Raw genomic sequence first — 21,486 nt, 5'->3', positions numbered from 1 at the left:
AATAATAAAATGGACAAATAAACCAATTTGCTGCCTATCTGGCAAACAAGTGTATAAGAAGGTCATGCACAAAGTCTCTTCCACTACCCAGCCACAGCACGAATCCAAATCAGACAGGCCTCAATTCATTACCAAATGATACAAATTTCCATCATATAATTCACAGGTTTGACATTTATACAAGTACTAGTGAATGCCCGAAAAAATTTGCAAGACTCATATTTTTGTGTGCTGCAATCTCTGACAACTTTGCACTAGGTCAGGGCATCACCCCAACCCAATGCAAATGAATCAGGTCAAAATCTATTACCATTCTCAAAAAATAAATGAACAAATGGACAGACACAAACATATATACAGCTTGACTTTATTATTTTGATTTTAGATTCGCTAAGTTGGAAGTTGATTTCATGCTATATTTTTATTTTCTTTAGTTCTCGGTTGGAGGAAGAGACATGTGCATGACAATATGGGCCTATTTCCATTACCTCCTTAACAAATGCCTCTGACAGCTTGGTTGGTGTGGTGTGACCAGGTAGCGTAACTGCCTCATTCACTGCACGCTGTAGGGTTGACCTGTGAAAGACATCACCGTTATAGTTTTTTCACCTTAAATTCAACTAGATTTTTGTCCTTTTGCAGCTTATTTAACACAGCTCTTTGGCAGATAAAGTCAATACTATGACTACATCCTTTCTACATTTTTTTGTGACAAACACTGAAAGCAGTGATGAGAAACAGTGAGGTGCACATGGAAGTTAAGAAGTCACTGCATGATAGTATTGTGATCCCTATCCTGATGTATGGAAGCAAGGCAGGGGACCTTGCTAAAGGGGAACAAGTCAAGAGTGAGAGCAGTGGAAATGAGTTACTTGAGAGGAGCATGTGGAGTGACATGGAGGGACAGGTTGATGAATGAAGAAGTGAAGGAAAGTTGTGGGGTGGATGTGGATGTGGTTGAGAAAATTAGGAGAAATGGTGGTTTGGACATGTGGAGAGAATGGAGAATGAAAGACTGACTAATAGGGTGTATGTAGGTGAGGTGGAGGGAGGGAGATGGAGGAGAACACCAAGGATAGGTGAAGGGATGGAGCTGAGAGGTATATGAGGGAGGGGGGATTGAGTTGGGGGTAAGGCAGTCAAATGGTGGGTGACAGAGCGACTTGGAGGTGTTTTGTCTGTGGCCACCCTTTGTGGGATTAGGGCATCGGGTGATAGATAGATAGAGAGACAGATTATATTTTGGTATTATCTATGTTACAATTCAGCACTTAAGATGGAAAGATGGCAAGTTTAGGTTGTTATAATAACCTAAGTACGGTATATAAAAAAGACAGACTGCTGGCACAGAGAGGAGGGGGAGAGGAAATGAGCAGATGGAGAGAACACTTTAGGACTTGTTAAACATAGAGAATGAAGGTTATGCGAGTATATGTGGCTGGAGAATGGCTGGGAGAAGGAGGGAGATGAGAAGGGAGGAAGAGATCAGTTGGATGGAAATAGGGGAAGCAATGAAGAAAGTCAAAATGGGGAAAGCCCCAGGAACTAATGAGTGTGGTGAAATGCTGAAGCACAGGGGAGGGATGGTAATACAAGATAGGGAAGATATGCAGACTGGACTTGATGGAAGGTAGAGTCCCAGAGGAAAGGATGTCAAGCATAATTATTCCCTTGTACAACAGAAAAGGGGAAAGAGTGTAGCAATTGCAGGGACATTTGTCTTCTTAAGGGAAATAATAAAGGAATTGGTAGGAGATGAGCAGGGAGGTTTCAGGAAGAGAAGACACTGTGTAGATCAGATATTCATCCCAAGATGTTTAGTTGTATGCAGTCTTCATGGATTTGGAGAAAGCATATGACAGGATGAATAGACAAGGAATGTGGAAAATATTAAAAATAGACGGGACGAATGAGAAGTTGTTGAATGACATGAAAAGTACGTATGCGGGCACTATATCTGCAGTGTGTGTGGATGGTGAACTAAGTGAGTTTTTTTTATCTAAACAATGAACAGGGATATGTCATGTCTCAATGACTATTCAATTTCTATATGGATGGAGCTGCAAAACAGATACAGGGTAAGGCAGTGGATTCAATTTCTATATGGATGGAGCTGCAAAACAGATACAGGGTAAGGCAGTGGATGTTGGAGTGGCCCTAAAGGGAGGGCAGTGTTTGGAAACTTTCTGTTCTGCCGTTCACAGATGATACTGTATTGTTAAGTGAAGATTAAGGAGAAATGCAAGGCTTACTGAGTGCACTTGGGAGAGTTTGTACAAAACGGACTCTAAAAGTGAATGTAGGGAAGAATAAAGTTGCGGTCTTCGAAAGACATGAAGTCACTGAATGCACAGGGAGGTTGGATTGTAAAGAAATGGAAAATGTGTGTGCATTTTAGTACCTGGGTAGTGTGATGAGTAAGGATGGAAACTTAGAGGATGAAGTGCTTGAATGGGTACAACAGGGAAGAGAGGTTGCTGCTTCTTTGAAATCAGTGATAAGAGGCAGGGAAGTGAGCACGGAAGTAAAAAGGTCACTCCGTGATAGTACTGTATTGTGATACCCAGTCTAACTTCTGGAAACAAAACTGGGCCTTGATGGAATGACACAAGTCAAGACGATGAGTAATGGAAGTGATATACTAGGGAGGAGCATGTGCAGTTGCAGGGAGACAGACTGACAGATGAGGAAGTGAAGGAATGCTGTGGTATGGATGTGATAGAAAGAGCTAGGAGAAATACAGTGAAGTGCTTTGGCCATGTGGAGAGAACGGAGATTGACACACTGACATGGAGAGTGTATGTGAGTGAGGTGGACGGGGGCAGAGGGAGGGAGAGACCGAGGATTACATTGAGTGATGGAGTGGAGAGGTATATGAAAGAGTAGGGTGTAAGTTTGGGGGGGGGGGGGGCAGCAAAATATCAGGGGACAGGGCGACATGGAGGCATTTTTTCTGTGCAGACCCCTTATAGGATTAAGGCATTTGGCTTACAGATAGACAGATAACATCTATCTATCTATCTATGGCCAGACGCCTCAATCCTGTTTGGGGTGGCCACAAACAAATCGCCTCCATGTCGCCCTGTCCCCCGCCATTTCACTGCCCCGCTCCCAACTCACACCCCCCTCTCTCATATACCTCTCAACCTCATCCCTCCATCTCATCCTCGGCCTCCCCCTCCCTCTTCCCCCCCTCCACCTCACTCACATACACTCTCTTCATCAGTCTTTCACCCTCCATCCTCTCCACGTGGCCAAACCACCTCAGTGTGTTCCTCATAACGCTTCCTATCACATCCACATCCACACCACAACGCTCCTTTATATCCTCATTCGTCAGCCTGTCTCTCCATGTGACTCCACAGGCTCCTCTTAAATAACTCATTTCCACGGCTCTCACTCTTGACTTGTGTCCTTCCAACAACGTCCAAGCTTCACTTCCATACGTTAGAGTTGGTATCACAATACTGTCATGTAGTAACTTTTTCACTTCCATGCTCACTTCCCTGTTTCTTATCACTGCTTTCAAAGAACCAGCAACTTTTCTTCCCTGCTGTACCCTTTCAAGCACTTCACCCTCCAAACCTCCATCCTTACTCGTCACACTACCCAAGTACTTAAACGTACCCACATTTTCCAATTCCTCACCATCCAACCTCGCTGTACATTCACTGACTTCACCTCTCTCAAAGACCATCACTTTACTCTTCCCTAAGTTCACCTTTAGATTCCGTTTCTTACACACTCTCCCAAACTCATCCACCAAGCCTTGCAGCTCCCCTTTGTTTTCACTCAACAACACAGTATCGTCTGCAAACAACAGTACAGGGAGTTTCCAAACACTACCCTCTCTCACCAGGGCCACTCCAACATCCACTACCCTACCTTCTACCTCTTTTATTACCCCATCCATGTACAGATTGAACAACCATGGAGACACGACACATCCCTGTTTCAACCCAACCTTCAAAGAGAAAAATTCACTAGTTCACCATCCACACGCACTGCAGCCTTAGCACCATTATACATACTCTTCACAGCATTCAACAGCTTCCCATCTACTCCATATATTTTTAATACTTTCCACAATCCTTATCTATCCACCCTGTCATATGTTTTCTCCAAATCCATGAAGGCCGCATACAACTTCTTTCCCTTCTCTAGAAACTTTTCCACTAAAGATCTAAGAATGAATATCTGATCTACACGACCTCTCCCCTTCCTAAAGCCTCCCTGTTCTTCTCCAACTAATTCCTCTGTTCTTTCTCTAACTCTGTCAATAAGTATCCTACCGTACACTTTTCCTATTATACTAAGAAGACAAATGCCCCTATGATTACCACACACTGCTTTTTCCCCTTTTCCTTTGTACAAGGGAATAATTATACCTGACTTCCAATTCTCCGGGACTCTACCTTCCTCCCAGGCCAATCTGCACATCTTCCACATCCATTCTACTACTATCTCTCCCCCATGCTTCAGCATTTCACCACACACTGCATCAATTCCCGGGGCTTTCGCCAATTTAACTTTCTTCACTGCTTCCACAACTTCTATCCTACTGATTTCTTCCTGTCTTCTCACCTCCCTCCTTCTCCCAGCCACTTATACTCACATTACTTCCATCCTCTATGTTCAACAATTCCTTAAAGTGTTCTCTCCATCTGCTCACTTTTTCTCCCTTCTCCACTAGTAATCTACCATTTTTATCTTTCACTCCCCTGCTAACCTCACTTTCACCCTGTCTTACTCTCTTCACCTCTTTCCAGAAAATTTTCTTACAGTCCCTCCATTTTACACTCAAATTCCTTCCAAATTCCTCATCCACTTTCTTCTTACTCTCTCTTACTAATCTTTTCACCTCTCTCTTTCTTTCTACATATAACTCTCTCTTCCGCCTCTCAACTTCTTCCACGCCCCTATTTCTCATCCATTCATTGTATGCTTTCTTCTTTTATGCCACAGCCTGTCTCACCTCTTCAGTCCACCACGCTGTTCCCTGCACCCCCCTCCGTCTTCTCTTCCTCCCACACACCACATCACATGCTGCACATATTTCTTCTGTAAATATCCTGCACACACCTTCCACATCCCCCATCTGCTCCACTTCATATTTGCCCAATCGTTCCTCCACTTCTCTCTTATACTCTGCCTTTTTCTCATCCTCTTGTAACCTTTCTACTCTCCTCGCAACATACTGTCATTAAAATTATGTCAGCTAATATTGATAACTTAAAAATTTAGGACCATGCCAAATTTTTCACTTAAATGACATGACATGACATTATATTAGCAGGGGAGTGAAAGATAAAAATGGTAGATTACTAGTGGAGAAGGGAGAAAAAGTGAGCAGATGGAGAGAACACTTTAAGGAATTGTTGAACGTGGAGGATGGAAGTAATGCGAGTATAAGTGGCTGGGGAATGGCTGGAAGAAGGAGGGAGGTGAGAAGACAGGAAGAAATCAGTAGGATAGAAGTTGTGGAAGCAATGAAGAAAGTTAAATCAGGGAAAGCCCCAGGAATTGATGGAGTGTGTGGTGAAATGCTGAAGCATGGGGGAGAGATAGTAGTAGAATGGATGTGGAAGATGTGCAGATTGGCCTGGGAGGAAGGTAGAGTCCCGGAGAATTGGAAGTCAGGTATAATTATTCCCTTGTACAAAGGAAAAGGGGAAAAAGAAGTGTGTGGTAATCATAGGGGCATTTGTCTTCTTAGTATAATAGGAAAAGTGTATGGTAGGATACTTATTGACAGAGTTAGAGAAAGAACAGAGAAATTAGTTGGAGAAGAACAGGGAGGCTTTAGGAAGGGAAGAGGTTGTGTAGATCAGATATTCATTCTCAGATCTTTAGTGGAAAAGTTTCTAGAGAAGGGAAAGAAGTTGTATGCGGCTTTCATGGATTTGGAGAAAGCATATGACAGGGTGGATAGACTAGGATTGTGGAAAGTGTTAAGAATATATGGAATAGATGGGAAGTTGTTGAATGCTGTGAAGAGTATGTACGATGGTGCGAAGGCTGCAGTGCGTGTGGATGGTGAACTAAGTGAATTTTTCTCTTTGAAAGTTGGGTTGAAACAGGGATGTGTCATGTCTCCATGGTTGTTCAATCTGTACATGGATGGGGTAATAAAAGAGGTACAAGGTAGGGTAGTGGATGTTGGAGTGGCCCTGGTGAGAGAGGATAGTGTTTGGAAACTCCCTGTACTGTTGTTTGCAGATGATACCGTGTTGTTGAGTGAAGACGAAGGGGAGCTGCAAGGCTTGGTGGATGAGTTTGAGAGAGTGTGCAAGGAACGGAATCTAAAGGTGAATGTAGGGAAGAGTAAAGTGATGGTCTTTGAGAGAGGTGAAGTCAGTGAATGTACAGCGAGGTTGGATGGTGAGGAATTGGAAAATGTGAGTACGTTTAAGTGCTTGGGTAGTGTGATGAGTAAGGATGGAGGTTTGGAGGGTGAAGTGCTTGAAAGGGTACAGCAGGGAAGAAAGGCTGCTGGTTCTTTGAAAGCAGTGATAAGAAACAGGGAAGTGAGCATGGAAGTGAAAAAGTTACTACATGACAGTATTGTGATACCAACTCTAACGTACGGAAGTGAAGCTTGGACGTTGTTGGAAGGACACAAGTCAAGAGTGAGAGCCGTGGAAATGAGTTATTTAAGAGGAGCCTGTGGAGTCACATGGAGAGACAGGCTGAAGAATGAGGATATAAAGGAGCGTTGTGGTGTTGATGTGGATGTGATAGGAAGCGTTATGAGGAACACACTGAGGTGGTTTGGCCATGTGGAGAGGATGGAGGGTCAAAGACTGACGAAGAGAGTGTATGTGAGTGAGGTGGAGGGGGAAAGAGGGAGGGGGAGGCCGAGGATGAGATGGAGAGATGGGGTGGAGAGGTTTATGAGAGAGGGGGGTGTGAGTTGGGAGCAGGGGAGTGAAATGGCGGGGGACAGGGCGACTTGGAGGCGATTTGTTTGTGGCCACCCCAAACGGGATTGAGGCGTCTGGTAATAGATAGATAGATAGATGGTTATTTTTAAAAAATAAATAAATAAAAACTAATGGACAGGAATGACAAGATGGTTGCATCACTATAATCTGATGACTCACCAGTCCAGTTATATAAACATCCATTGGCTCACTCCATATCCCCCAAAAGGAAGAAGGTGGACTGTAGGAGAAGGGTGACTTTCAGCCTGACGTTTACTACATTTACGTCCAGATGAGACTGAGGCCAAATCAATATAGGCAGGATGAAGTCAGTGAATATCTATTAGCTACCATGCCTTTCTGAAGCACTCTTGGGTGAGTTATGAAGCAGTGACAGAAAGACAGATCAATTATATGTAGTACAAATACCCCTCAACTTCCTCCTTCCCCCCCTACCCCACGAAATCAGGATGGTGCATGGAGTGACTTTCAACATGCAGTCCACTGAGTTCACATCCAGATAAGCCTAAAACCTATAAATGTAAGTGCAGCCTACAGTGCCTATGGAGTACTGTCTCCTTCAGTGGCACTGTACTTACTCACCTCATGCCCCTGACTGTCACAACAATACGAGATCTCTGGGAGAGTCTGATTGAATGACCATTGCTCTGTGGTCTAATGGGAGTCTTCGGCCAAAACAACAAGCACATGATGAAGTCAACGAATATGTATTACCTCTCTGATGCACTCTTGGGTGGGTTACGCAGCAGAGATAGGAAGGCAGATCGGTTGCGCTGCAGGACCACCTCCAGGGTGTGTGCCGCCTCCAGTGCCTCCGGAGTGCCACCTCCTCCTGCAGCACTTGTCTCCACTGCACGCTGCACTGCCTGGTCCAGTGCAACCATTGACGCCCATAGTCCTTTATCTGAAAATTAAACAATGGTTAGCAATAATCCTTCAACTCGGCCTAAAACTGCCACCTCTTCATCTTTCACGCTAAGTTATAACAATTCATTAGCACTAGAATATGATTCTGGTCACAAATAATTGCTGTGGAAAGGATTTAGAGCTATAGAATCATCTTTTTCTGTCAGTGCAACCATCGATGCCCATAGTCTGACAACAAAACAAGGATTAAATGTACAGCTGATCTGGTACCACTCCTGCCTTGTCATGTGGGGAGCCACATATCCACCTGTTCACTCAACTCATCCAACACTCACTCTTCCCACCCACCTGTGTGGCCCACCAAGCACACTGATCTCAGCCATTCACCCTGTCCACCCACGAATGCCACCCACCAAGCCCATCTAACAATGCCACACAATACATTCACCCACCCTAAACCCACACACCCATCCAACCCACCAACCCAACCACCCACACAATCTTCTCAGCCACCCTGGGGACCCACTATGTCACCACACACCCTGGTGACCCAAACATTCCAACGACCCATCTTGCCTACTAACCATGGTCACCCACCCACCCTGCTCACCCAACAATGCCATCCATCACATCAACCCACGCTGCCCTCCCACCGTACTCACCCCTCTCTCCCCAAATTCAGTGTAACTGCAGCAATTTCCTGTTTGAAGTTGTTCATGAGAAATGTTACATCTTTTTCTAGTAACGTTCCTCACGCTATGCACGTAATGTGTGTGATGGAGCATATGGCTTACCAGAGTCTCTTACAAGACATCACAGGGCTACATTGGTAAGGTACTAGGATGCCTATTTATAATATAAAGTTACGTTAATTTTCTCCAATTCATAAGCTGTGTATGGGAATAATGTTAAAAAAATGTCACATACCTTACTACCACTTCAAAGTTGTGCCACAGTCTGACCACAAAATATATGTAAACAATTATTGTGACAATTACAACTCAAACAGATGTTATTTCAGTAAAGCCAATGACAGCATTCCTGACAAAAATATACTCAGGTCAATGATGATAAGAAAATCACAAATTTTGACATGAATTTTTCTTCAGTGACATTGTGGCACAAAAGAAAAAAGCATATAATGAATGGATGAGAAACAGGGGCGTGGAAGAAGTTGAGAGGCGGAAGAGAGAGTTATATGTAGAAAGGAAGAGAGAGGTGGAAAGATTAGTATGAGAAAGTAAGAAGAGAGGGGTTGAGGAATTTGGAAGGAATTTGAGTGTAAAGTGGAGGGAATGTAAGAAAATGTTCTGGAAAGAGGTAAAGAGAGTCAGACTGGGTGGCAATGAAGTTAGTAGGGGAGTGAAAGATAAAAATGGTAGATTACTAGTTGAGAAGGGAGAAAAAGTCAGCAGATGGAGAGAACAATTTAATGAACTGTTGAACACAGAGAATGAAAGTAATCCGAGTATAAGTGGCAGGGAATTGGTTGGGAGAAGGAGGGAGGTGAGAAGACAGGAAGAAATCAGTAGGATGGAAATTGTAGAAGCAATGAAGAAAGTCAAAATGGGGAAAGCCCCAGGAATTGATGCAGTGTGTGGTGAAATGCTGAAGCATGGGGAAGAGATAGTAGTAGAATGGATGTGGAAGATGTGCAGATTGGCCTGGGAGGAAGGCAGTGTTCCGGAGGATTGGAAGTCAGGTATAATTATTCCCTTGTACAAAGGGAAAGGGAAAAAAGAAGTGTGTGGTAACCATAAGGGCATTTGTCTTCTTAGTGTAACAGAAAAAGTATATGGTAGGATACTTATTGACAGAGTTAGGGAAGTAACAGAGGAATTAGTTGGAGAAGAACAGGGAGGCTCTAGGAAAGGAAGTGGTTGTGTAGATCAGATATTCATTCTTAGATCTTTAGTGGAAAAGTTTCTAGAGAAGGGAAAGAAGTTGTATGCAGCCTTCATGGATTTGGAGAAGGCATTTGACAGGGTGGATAGACAAGGATTGTGGAAAGTACTGAGAATATATGGAGTGGATGGGAAGTTGTTGATGCTGTGAAGAGTATGTATGAGAATGCTAAGGCTGCAGTGAGTGTGGATAGTGAACTGAGTGACTTTTTCTATTTGAAGGTTGGCATGAAACAGGGATGTGTCATGTCTCCATGGTTGTTCAATCTGTATATGGATGGGGTTATAAAAGAGATACAAGGTAGGGCAGTGGATATTGGAGTGGCCCTAATGAGAGAGGGCAGTGTTTGGAAACTCCCTGTACTGTTGTTTGCAGATGATACTGTGTTGTTAAGTGAAGAAGAAGGGAAGCTGGAAGGCTTGGTGGATGAGTTTGGGAGAGTGTGTAAGAACGGAATATAAAGGTAAATGTAGGGAAGAGTAAAGTTATGGTCTTCGAGAGAGGTAAAGTCAGTGAATGTACAGTGAGGCTGGATGATGAGAAAATGGAAAATGTGAGTATGTTTAAGTACTGTACTTGGGTAGTGTAATGAGTAAGGATAGAAGTTTGGAGGGTGATGTGCTTGAAAGGGTACAACAAGGAAGAAAGGTTGCTGGTTCCTTGAAGACAGTGATAAGAAACAGGAAAGTGAGCATGGAAGTGAAAAAGTTATTACATGACAGCATTGTGATCCAATTCTGGCATATGGAAGTGAAGCTTGGATGTTGTTGGAGGGACACAAGTCAAGAGTGAGAGCAGTCGAAATGAGTTATTTGAGAGGAGCCTGTGGAGTCACATGGAGAGAGAGACTGACAAATGAGGATGTGAAGGAGTGTTGTGGTATGGATGTGGATGTGATAGGAAGCATTAGGAGAAACACACTGAGGTGGTTTGGCCATGTGGAGAGAATGGAGAGTGAGAGACTGACAAGGAGAGTGTATGTGAGTGAGGTGGATGGGGAGAGAGGGAGGGGAAGGCCAGGGATGAGATGGAGGGATGGAGTGGAGAGGTATATGAGAGAGGGGGGTGTGAATTGGGAGAAGGGCAGTGAAATGGCGGGGGACAGGGTGACATGGAGGTGATTTGTTTGTGGCCACTCCGTATAAGGGATTAAGGCGTCTGGCAACAGATTGATAGATAAACACTGTACGACATTTTTTAATGCCTTGCTCTCAGTGGAAGTTTAGAAACTTTTTCTGCCCAGATTAATAAAACAGATTGATAGATAAACACTGTACGACATTTTTTAATGCCTTGCTCTCAGTGGAAGTTTAGAAACTTTTTCTGCCCAGATTAATAAAACTCAATGTCTATCTATCTATCTATTGCCAGACGCCTCAATCCCGTTTGGGGTGGCCACAAACAAATCGCCTCCAAGTCGCCCTGTCCCCCGCCATTTCACTCCCCTGCTCCCAACTCACACCCCCCTCTCTCATATACCTCTCCACCCCATCTCTCCATCTCATCCTCGGCCTCCCCCTCCCTCTTTCCCCCTCCACCTCACTCACATACACTCTCTTCGTCAGTCTTTCACCCTCCATCCTCTCCACATGGCCAAACCACCTCAGTGTGTTCCTCATAACGCTTCCTATCACATCCACATCAGCACCACAACGCTCCTTTATATCCTCATTCGTCAGCCTGTCTCTCCATGTGACTCCACAGGCTCCTCTTAAATAACTCATTTCCACGGCTCTCACTCTTGACTTGTGTCCTTCCAACAACGTCCAAGCTTCACTTCCGTACGTTAGAGTTGGTATCACAATACTGTCATGTAGTAACTTTTTCACTTCCATGCTCACTTCCCTGTTTCTTATCACTGCTTTCAAAGAACCAGCAACCTTTCTTCCCTGCTGTACCCTTTCAAGCACTTCACCCTCCAAACCTCCATCCTTACTCATCACACTACCCAAGTACTTAAACGTACTCACATTTTCCAATTCCTCACCATCCAACCTCGCTGTACATTCACTGACTTCACCTCTCTCAAAGACCATCACTTTACTCTTCCCTACATTCACCTTTAGATTCCGTTTCTTACACACTCTCTCAAACTCATCCACCAAGCCTTGCAGCTCCCCTTCGTCTTCACTCAACAACACAGTATCATCTGCAAACAACAGTACAGGGAGTTTCCAAACACTATCCTCTCTCACCAGGGCCACTCCAACATCCACTACCCTACCTTGTACCTCTTTTATTACCCCATCCATGTACAGATTGAACAACCATGGAGACATGACACATCCCTGTTTCAACCCAACTTTCAAAGAGAAAAATTCACTTAGTTCCCCATCCACACGCACTGCAACCTTCGCACCATCGTACATACTCTTCACAGCATTCAACAACTTCCCATCTATTCCATATATTCTTAACACTTTCCACAATCCTACTCTATCCACCCTGTCATATGCTTTCTCCAAATCCATGAAAGCCGCATACAACTTCTTTCCCTTCTCTAGAAACTTTTCCACTAAAGATCTGAGAATGAATATCTGATCTACACAACCTCTTCCCTTCCTAAATCCTCCCTGTTCTTCTCCAACTAATTTCTCTGTTCTTTCTCTAACTCTGTCAATAAGTATCCTACCATATACTTTTCCTATTATACTAAGAAGACAAATGCCCCTATGATTACCACACACTTCTTTTTCCCCTTTTCCTTTGTACAAGGGAATAATTATACCTGACTTCCAATCCTCCGGGACTCTACCTTCCTCCCAGGCCAATCTGCACATCTTCCACATCCATTCTACTACTATCTCTCCCCCATGCTTCAGCATTTCACCACACACTCCATCAATTCCTGGGGCTTTCCCTGATTTAACTTTCTTCATTGCTTCCACAACTTCTATCCTACTGATTTCTTCCTGTCTTCTCACCTCCCTCCTTCTTCCAGCCATTCCCCAGCCACTTATACTCGCATTACTTCCATCCTCCACGTTCAGCAATTCCTTAAAGTGTTCTCTCCATCTGCTCACTTTTTCTCCCTTCTCCACTAGTAATCTACCATTTTTATCTTTCACTCCCCTGCTAACTCCACTTCCACCCTGTCTTACTCTTTTCACCTCTTTCCAGAACATTTTCTTACAGTCCCTCCACTTTACACTCAAATTCCTTCCAAATTCCTCATCCACTCTCTTCTTACTCTCTCTTACTAATCTTTTCAACAACTTCAATGCTAATGCTTTAAAATGATATGTACTGTAATTTATATATTTTTAATCAATTCTGAGACTGACACTAAAAGTTGACATTTGCAAGGAATGACTCTTAAATCAAATGATGCCATGTTCCCTTTTAAGAAATACTGTATATATCCATAGGTTACTCAGGCTGGCCATTGTACACCTGATGTTTTCTATGGACTGGACACAATGCCAAGTGCCAATATTAGCTAATCACTTCTCAGTAGCTGCTCGAAACTTGTGGGAAAAAAAAAATAATAATAATACTGTAATGTGTAATGATTTGGAGAAAGCATATGACAGGGTGGATAGACTAGGATTGTGGAAAGTGTTAAGAATACATGGAGTAGATGGGAAGTTGTTGAATGCTGTGAAGAGTATGTACGATGGTGCGAAGGCTGCAGTGCGTGTGGCTGGTGAACTAAGTGAATTTTTCTCTTTGAAAGTTGGGTTGAAACAGGGATGTGTCATGTCTCCATGGTTGTTCAATCTGTACATGGATGGGGTAATAAAAGAGGTACAAGGTAGGGTAGTGGATGTTGGAGTGGCCCTGGTGAGAGAGGATAGTGTTTGGAAACTCCCTGTACTGTTGTTTGCAGATGATACCGTGTTGTTGAGTGAAGACGAAGGGGAGCTGCAAGGCTTGGTGGATGAGTTTGGGAGAGTGTGTAAGAAACGGAATCTAAAGGTGAATGTAGGGAAGAGTAAAGTGATGGTCTTTGAGAGAGGTGAAGTCAGTGAATGTACAGTGAGGTTGGATGGTGAGGAATTGGAAAATGTGAGTACGTTTAAGTACTTGGGTAGTGTGATGAGTATGGATGGAGGTTTGGAGGGTGAAGTGCTTGAAAGGGTACAGCAGGGTAGAAAGGTTGCTGGTTCTTTGAAAGCAGTGATAAGAAACAGGGAAGTGAGCATGGAAGTGAAAAAGTTACTACATGACAGTATTGTGATACCAACTCTAACGTACGGAAGTGAAGCTTGGACGTTGTTGGAAGGACACAAGTCAAGAGTGAGAGCCGTGGAAATGAGTTATTTAAGAGGAGCCTGTGGAGTCACATGGAGAGACAGGCTGAAGAATGAGGATATAAAGGAGCGTTGTGGTGTTGATGTGGATGTGATAGGAAGCGTTATGAGGAACACACTGAGGTGGTTTGGCCATGTGGAGAGGATGGAGGGTCAAAGACTGACGAAGAGAGTGTATGTGAGTGAGGTGGAGGGGGAAAGAGGGAGGGGGAGGCCGAGGATGAGATGGAGAGATGGGGTGGAGAGGTATATGAGAGAGGGGTGTGTGAGTTGGGAGCAGGGGAGTGAAATGGCGGGGGACAGGGCGACTTGGAGGCGATTTGTTTGTGGCCACCCCAAACGGGATTGAGGCGTCTGGCAATAGATAGATAGATAGTGTAATGATATCTGTAACAAGAGCCTCACCTTGGATAAAAACTAAATCCAGGGGGCCCAAGGATGACATGAAGGGCAATACAAAAGAGGGAGTGTGAATTCGAGAGAGGGCAGCCTGATGGCTAAAGACAGTGACATGGAGGCAATCTGCTTACTGCCACCCCTTATGGGATTAAGGTGTCAGCGATAGGTAAATGAATCACTGAAAGATTTCATTTATGTTGGACTGAGTCTCACAACAGTCTTGAATAAAAGATCAAGACAGGTTATCTCTGCCATATGATCCATCATTATACGATACTCCGCCTTAGCAATGTGAAAAAATTAACACCCTTCCCCACTTATCAATGGCCAGTCCCCAGTTATCAATGGGTTTTGTTTTTTTAACGAACTTTGATGATACCTGTATTTTAACTTAAATTTTGTGTTTAGGCTGATTTATAAACTTTTTTTTTGACTTAGATTAAAGTGTTTTAGTGACGGGTGGGGTAAACCGGTAGAGAGGTGGCCTGCAGTCCTCACGGACCCAGGTTCGAATCCCGGCTGGGGCAGGGAACAGTTTAAGGATTTGAATTTCATTAAATCAGGCTTTACTGATCTACCAGAAGACCCGCCGACATGTCGTAAAAATACCCCCGCTAATACCAACACACCAAGTCCTGTATGAGACAGCCCTAGCATGTATTCAATATGGACAGTGGGTGTTAGCGCCGAAGTGGTGACATGTAGAGGTGTATGGTATGTAGGAGGACTGCTGGGCCTTGATAGCAGGCTGTGAAGCCTATGCCCAGAGTCAGACACATTAAAAAAAAAAAAAAAAAAAAAAAAAAAAAAAAATTCTGGGGTATAGTTTACTAAGTCTGATTTTTTTCCAGGCTTATTTTTGATGATTTTCAGACTTTATTTTTGGGTCTGGGTGAGTTATAAACTGCTTTTAGGCTTACAATAGTTTAGCTTGTTTAACAGTTATTTGAGGGCTTTAGGCGAGCTAGAAACTTGTTTTTGGACTCATTTTGGTGGGTTTTGTACTTGGTTGAGGGGAGGGGAACCCAACAGCTCCCAAAGGCATCCCTATACTTTCTGTGTTATAATGTCCCTATTTAACAACATCCTGGCTCAACAACAGCTTTTCCCAAACACATCTCATCGTTATAGCAGGGACGACCTGCACAGATATTAAGTTCTGTACAGTGAATCTATCCATCTATAGCAAGAACCATTAATCCTATAAAAGGTGGCCACAAACAAACTGCCTCCATGTCACTCTGTCCTTTTTCTATTTGGCTGCCATTTCTCCACCTCACATCCACATCTCTCTGATACTACTATCTTTGCACCCTATCCTCTGTACTGTACTACCTCATCCTTGCTGAAGCTTTAAAATATTTGACAAGTCTAAGGAAAAAAAACTTTAACAAAATTAAATAAAACTGGAATAAATATAGCAATATATACTGAGTGAAATTTGCTTTTCTGACAGGCCTATTCCTTGATTTACATGTTTATGTGCTTTACATATCATACACTTCAATACTGCATCTTGAACAGTAGCCATGAATTCTCCTAAATAGTTAACAAAAAATAATGACAATGATGTGGAGTTAAAAGGACAGACAGAGACAATGAGGAGGTTAGGGTGCATTGTGGTATTGATGTGGATGTGAATGAAAGTGCTAAGAGAAACAGCTACTTTGAGATGGTTTGGCCATGTGAAGTGCATGAACACTGACAGACAGACTAGATAAGTGAAAGTGAGTGAGGAGGAGGGGGAGACCAAGGATGAGATGGAGGGATGGAATGGAGCGATGTGTGAAAGAGGGGGTGTCAGCTGGAGGGAGGGCACCCAAATGGTAGAGGACAGTGATGTGGAGGCAATTTGTTTGTGGCCACCTTTTATAAGACTAAGACATACAGCAACACACAGAGATACAATATATGACAAACGTGGAGATTAAGCCTATTGTGTTTTACACTGCTCCTGTCTTGATTTCCATGGCAATTTTTGACATGGATTATCTTTCATAATTGTAAATTCATGTATGACATCCAGATTCTGTGGAATACAGTATTTATGTTACTAAAGATTTTATAAATCATTCATGACACCCTAATTCTGCAAAAATAACATGTTACTCAAGAGCATGAAATCAGATTTATTGACATCAGTGGTGGTGTCCCACAGTGGTCAATGGGTTGAATCAGACCCAAAACTCATTCGTCTCCAAATCTTTCAGATCAGGTTAGATTAAATTGTCAGGTTTGGTTAGGTTAAGCTGTCTGAAACTCATGCATTCTCAAATAATTCTGGTCTGCTAGGTTAGGTTTGGTTGGACTAGATTAATTTGAGTAGGTTATGTCAAAAGGGTGGAGTAAAAGGCTTTTCACCTCATTAACTCTCCTCCTCTCACTGGCTCCCTTCAACCTCTGTCGCTTCACCGCACTGCTGCATCTTTATCTCTTTTTCATCACTACTTCAATAGTCACTGCTCCTCTGAACTGTCTGCTTGCATCCCTCCACCTCTACGACAGGCACATAGCACCCGTCTAGCAACAAACTCTCATCCCTTTTCTGTCCAATTCTCTAATGCAAGAGTTAACCGTTACTCCCAGTCTTTCATTTATGCAACAGGTCAGCTCTGGAACTGTCTCCCTTTGTCTGTATTTCCTACTTCCTATGATCTCCAGCCTTTCAAACGTAGTGTGTCCTGGCATCTCAAAATGAACGCATCTTGAATTTGGCTCTCTCTATTTTTTTTTTTTCTTTCTTGGAAGGAATAATTTGTGGGATCCTGGGCTAAAAACAAAAGTTTGTAGGAACCAATTAGTGACAGACTGACCATGGAGCCGAAACAACTACGAGTCCAACGTGGCGGGTGGCCATTTACCATAGTTTATAGGTGATACCCTCAAAATTATGCCTTTCCTTAACTTTTTAAAGTATTCACAATGATAATTCCCTTACTGTTTACTGAGAAAAATACATATGTAAATTTTATCCATGGGATCTCTGCTGCAGTTTCACCATTAATAATACTACTACAGTAATAATAACAATAATAATAATAATCATCATCATAATCTATTAATTCATCTATGTCCAGATGCCTCAATCTGATAAGAGGTGGCCACAAACAAATCACCTCTATGACAACTTGTCCTCTACTATTTTGCTGCCTTCCCCCAACTCACATCATCCTCTCTCATACTTATCCATTCAATCTCATCCTTGGTCTTACCCTCCTTCTCCCCTCCCCCTCATTCACATACACTCTCCTTGTTAGTCTCTCTCTCCATTCTCTTCACATGGCCAAACCAGCTCAGTGTGTTTCTCCTAAAGCTTTTCTATCACACCCACATAATAATAATAATCTGTTTTGTTCCATTACTATTTCAGGGACAGAGTAGGTGAGGGCGCCCATCATCCACCCACTTAGTGTAGTGGTACTCTGTTTTGGAGGTAGCTCTATATCCAGTGGCAAACCAAATGATTTCCTGTAAACCAGGGATTCATTTACAACACTGGGTGGTAACCTTATAACCAACCAACACATGTTCCTTGTGTGACAGCTAGTGGGTTGGCAGAGGGTTAGTGCCCCTCCCCGGAAAACAACTAACTAAAAATAAGAACAAGAAGCCTCAGACCAGGACTGACCAAAAGATGACAACTAAGAACAGTACAAAGGACATGACACGGATGGCAAACTGGAATATAAGGGAAGCAAATGATGAGGTGAAAGAGAGAGAGATTGTCCAGGTGCTTAAGGGTGCGAAAGTGGATGTATGTGGATTAACTGGAACTAAAAAGGGAGGTGAGAGTGTGAGAGAATGGGAGTATGGATGAGGGATATGTGCAGGAGTAGGTGAGAATGAGAGGGCAAAAGAAGGAGTGTGTATTGTTGTGGGTAACAGATGGAAGGAGAATATAAGAGAGTATGGATCAGTTGGTTCAAGGGTTGTGTGGGTGAGACTAAAAGTTGGACTACAACTGTGGGCAATTGTGGGCATGTATGCACCAATGCAAGATCATGCAAGCAGAGTGAGAGAAGAGTTCTGGACAAATGTGGAAGTGTGAATGGAAAAGTTTGTATGGAATGAGATAATGTTTTTGATTGGTGATATGAATGGTAAAGTAGGGAATGTGAAGGTGGATGGAGTAGTTGGTGAGTGGGGTGTGCCTGCTGAGATAGATGAGAATGGCAGTGCTTTAGTGGACGTTTGTGGGGGGAGGGGGTTGGTGATAGCCAATACCCTCTTCAGGCACAAAATGATCCACAGGTACCGTATACATGGCAAGTGATGAGAAGGGTGGATGGTGAATTGAATGAAAGGAAGGCAATGTGTGTGTGGATGAAAGGATGCGAAGATGTGTAATGGATGCAAGAGCAAACAGAGGTTGAGGGAGTGGACTTTCTGACCACCACTTGGTGGTGGTCAGAATTTAAGTCTAAGTAAAATGGAGAAAGAGAAGAAGGCAAGGACGGGAGGAAGGCGTAGATGTAAGGAGAGTGGAAAGGTTGCAAAAGGATGAGAAAAAGGCAGAATATAAGAGAGAAGTGGAGGAACGATTGGGTAAATATGAATTGGAGCAGATGGGGGACGTGGAAGGTGTGTGCAAGACATTCACAGAGGAAATATGCGCAGCATGTGAGGTGGTGTGTGGGGTGAAGAGAAGACGAAAGGGGGTGCAACGAACAGCATGGTGGAATGAAGAGGTGAGACAGGCTGTGGCACAAAAGAAGAAAGCATATAATGAATGGATGAGAAATAGGGGTGTGGAAGAAGTTGAGAGATGGAAGAGAGAGGTGAAAAGATCAGTAAGAGAGAGTAAGAAGAGAGTGGATGAGGAATTTGGAAGGAACTTGAGTGCAAAGTGGAGGGAATGTAAGAAAATGTCCTGGAAAGAAATAAAGAGAGTCAGACAGGGTGGCAATGAAGTTAGTAGGGGAGTGAAAGATAAAAATGGCAGACTGCTGGCTGAGAAGGGAGAAAAATAAGCTGATGGAGAGAACACTTTAACCCCTAAAACGCGGCCAATGGACAGCCAACCCCCCCCCGGGTGGCGGGGTTGTATCGCGGTCTGAGTACCTGTAGGAAAATATTAGCCAAAAATCAGAGATTAATCCTAGAACATTATAATTGGTATGGCAGATAGTACTTACATTCAGCTTTCTCCAGAGACAGGTGTTGAGCTTTCATGGACTACCCAAGGACTTGTGGAGACTTGCAAAGTTGGGTAACAAAATCTTCACTTTCACACCTCCAGCAACCCGGTTTCCCCTCTACCACAGCCTCATTCTGTCACAGTAAACTTTATACTACAATGTACAGGTAGTTTGGAATCCGTATTTGTACAATAAGCACTGAAAATAAGGCTAAAATCAACGAAGCGTACGGCCGACATGCAGCGCGGCGGCGGTCTTCCCGTCACTCAACAAACATTTCCGTTTTCACAGCTAAAAACACGTATACTACATTATTTTCAATCATATTACTTCCCAAAAGATCACCGCAGCGCGCTTTTTATTCTACCTTACGCCCTTCACTTTATTCTCGTTCCTGTCGGCCGCTCGCACTGACTCGGAAGAGCTAGAACTCGCCATAATGTCACTTTGAAAGCCTGCAGTAAACTGACGCTAAACAGGGGCAAACCGTGCGAAAAAAAGCTAGTGTGACAACTGGGGAAACAAGCGTTTCCTATTAGCATAAACTGCTTGTGAGAGGAGAGCGCAGATTTACAGTTCTGAGCAGTCAAAGCACTGCCATGTATCACAGCCAGACTGGCCGGGCCGTGGTGGGGGGAGGAGGGGGGAAAAATGCGATACTTGGCAACAACGGAGGTCAGTAGTACAAAGGTAAAGTATGCTAATTGTAGCTAAAGGGTGGTGGTACTGATAGACAATACCAGCTGGAACATCCTTGCCCGCGTTTATTCAAAATTAACTCGAATCGCAAACGCGATGATCCGCTGTTATGTCCTTTTTGGCGAGCGTCGCAAACGTGATGACCCACGCTTTAGGGGTTAATGAAATGTTGAACATAGAGAATGAAAGTAATGCAAGTACAGTATAAGTGGCTGGGGAATGGCTGGGAGAAGGAGGGAGATGAGAAGACAGGAAGGAATCAGTAGGATGGAAGTTGTGGATGAGCTGAAGAAAGTCAAAATGGGGAAAGCCCCAGGAATTGATGGAGTGTGTGGTGAAATGCTGAAGCATGGGGGAGAGACAGTAGTGCAATGGATGTGGAAGATGTGCAGATTGGCCTGGGAGGAAGGTAGAGTCCCGGATGATTGGAAGTCAGGTATAATTATTCCCTTGTACAAAGGGAAAGGGGAAAAGGAAGTGTGTGGTAATCACAGGGGCATTTGCCTTCTCGGTGTAATAGGAAAAGTATATGGTAGGATACTTAATGACAGAGTTATGGCCGGTTCACACGAGCAAAATCGCGGCAGTTTTTTGCCGGAATTTGCTTCCCGGTAGAAATTCCGGCAACTTTTTTCGCCGGTATGAAGAGACCGACATGTCGGTCTTTTTTCGCCGGAATCGGGAGAAAGTTGCCGGGCCGATTAAAATGGAAGCACCGAACAAGACAAAGCTCTGGGAACGAAGACGAATTCGACATCTTTGTGTGTTTACAGTATCACCATTTCGACTTCATCACGCGTGGACAACACAAGTTTATTCATCATGCCTGCCGTTCTCCAGCAATCACAGTTTCCCTCATCTGCATATTTTGTTTTTTAATGAAGGGTGTCACAAGCCCCAGCAAGTGGTCGTACTGGGTCTTGTTAAGACGGATCCACTCATTTAAAGTTTGGGGATCCTCCAAGCTGAGCTCCCTCACCAGCCTGTAATACACACTCTCTTCTTTTCTCCTAGACAGCCACGGACGAGTCCAGATGCGTGACGGCTTATCTTGAAGTAGAGAAAGTGCAAGTGCAAGGGCTGCACACCTGGTACGAGTACGGCGGTCCATCTTTGTTTGTAAACACTGTTGCCGCGTTCCTGCCACTCAGTCCCCGTACGTGTGAACACCTTTCCGGGAAAAATGCCGAAAATCGGCATTTTTCCGCCGCAAATCGGCGAAGAAAACGGCCGCGATTCAGCTCGTGTGAACCGGCCTTTAGGGAAATAAGAGAGGAATTA

The 21,486-nt window shown here is 43.7% G+C and overlaps 1 protein-coding gene across 1 annotated transcript in view; it reads right to left on the bottom strand.

The window, feature by feature from the left end:
* Nup205 (nuclear pore complex protein Nup205) overlaps positions 1-21,486 on the bottom strand; it is a 97,083-nt gene that overhangs the window by 61,574 nt on the left and 14,023 nt on the right. Inside the window, exons 2-3 of the mRNA XM_080285835.1 lie at positions 7,659-7,848; positions 489-576 (exon numbers count right to left, since the gene is read on the bottom strand). Of these exons, the coding sequence (XP_080141961.1) occupies positions 489-576; positions 7,659-7,848 (278 nt within the window). The remainder of the gene's footprint in view (positions 1-488; positions 577-7,658; positions 7,849-21,486) is intronic.

Source organism: Coenobita brevimanus, chromosome 108 (assembly GCF_032717465.1).
Source record: "Coenobita brevimanus isolate Jiangsu-jjx chromosome 108, ASM3271746v2, whole genome shotgun sequence".
Classification (NCBI taxonomy): Eukaryota; Metazoa; Arthropoda; class Malacostraca; order Decapoda; family Coenobitidae; genus Coenobita; species Coenobita brevimanus.
Note: the sequence above shows the minus strand (reverse complement) of the source record. Positions and strands in the feature narration are given on the sequence as shown.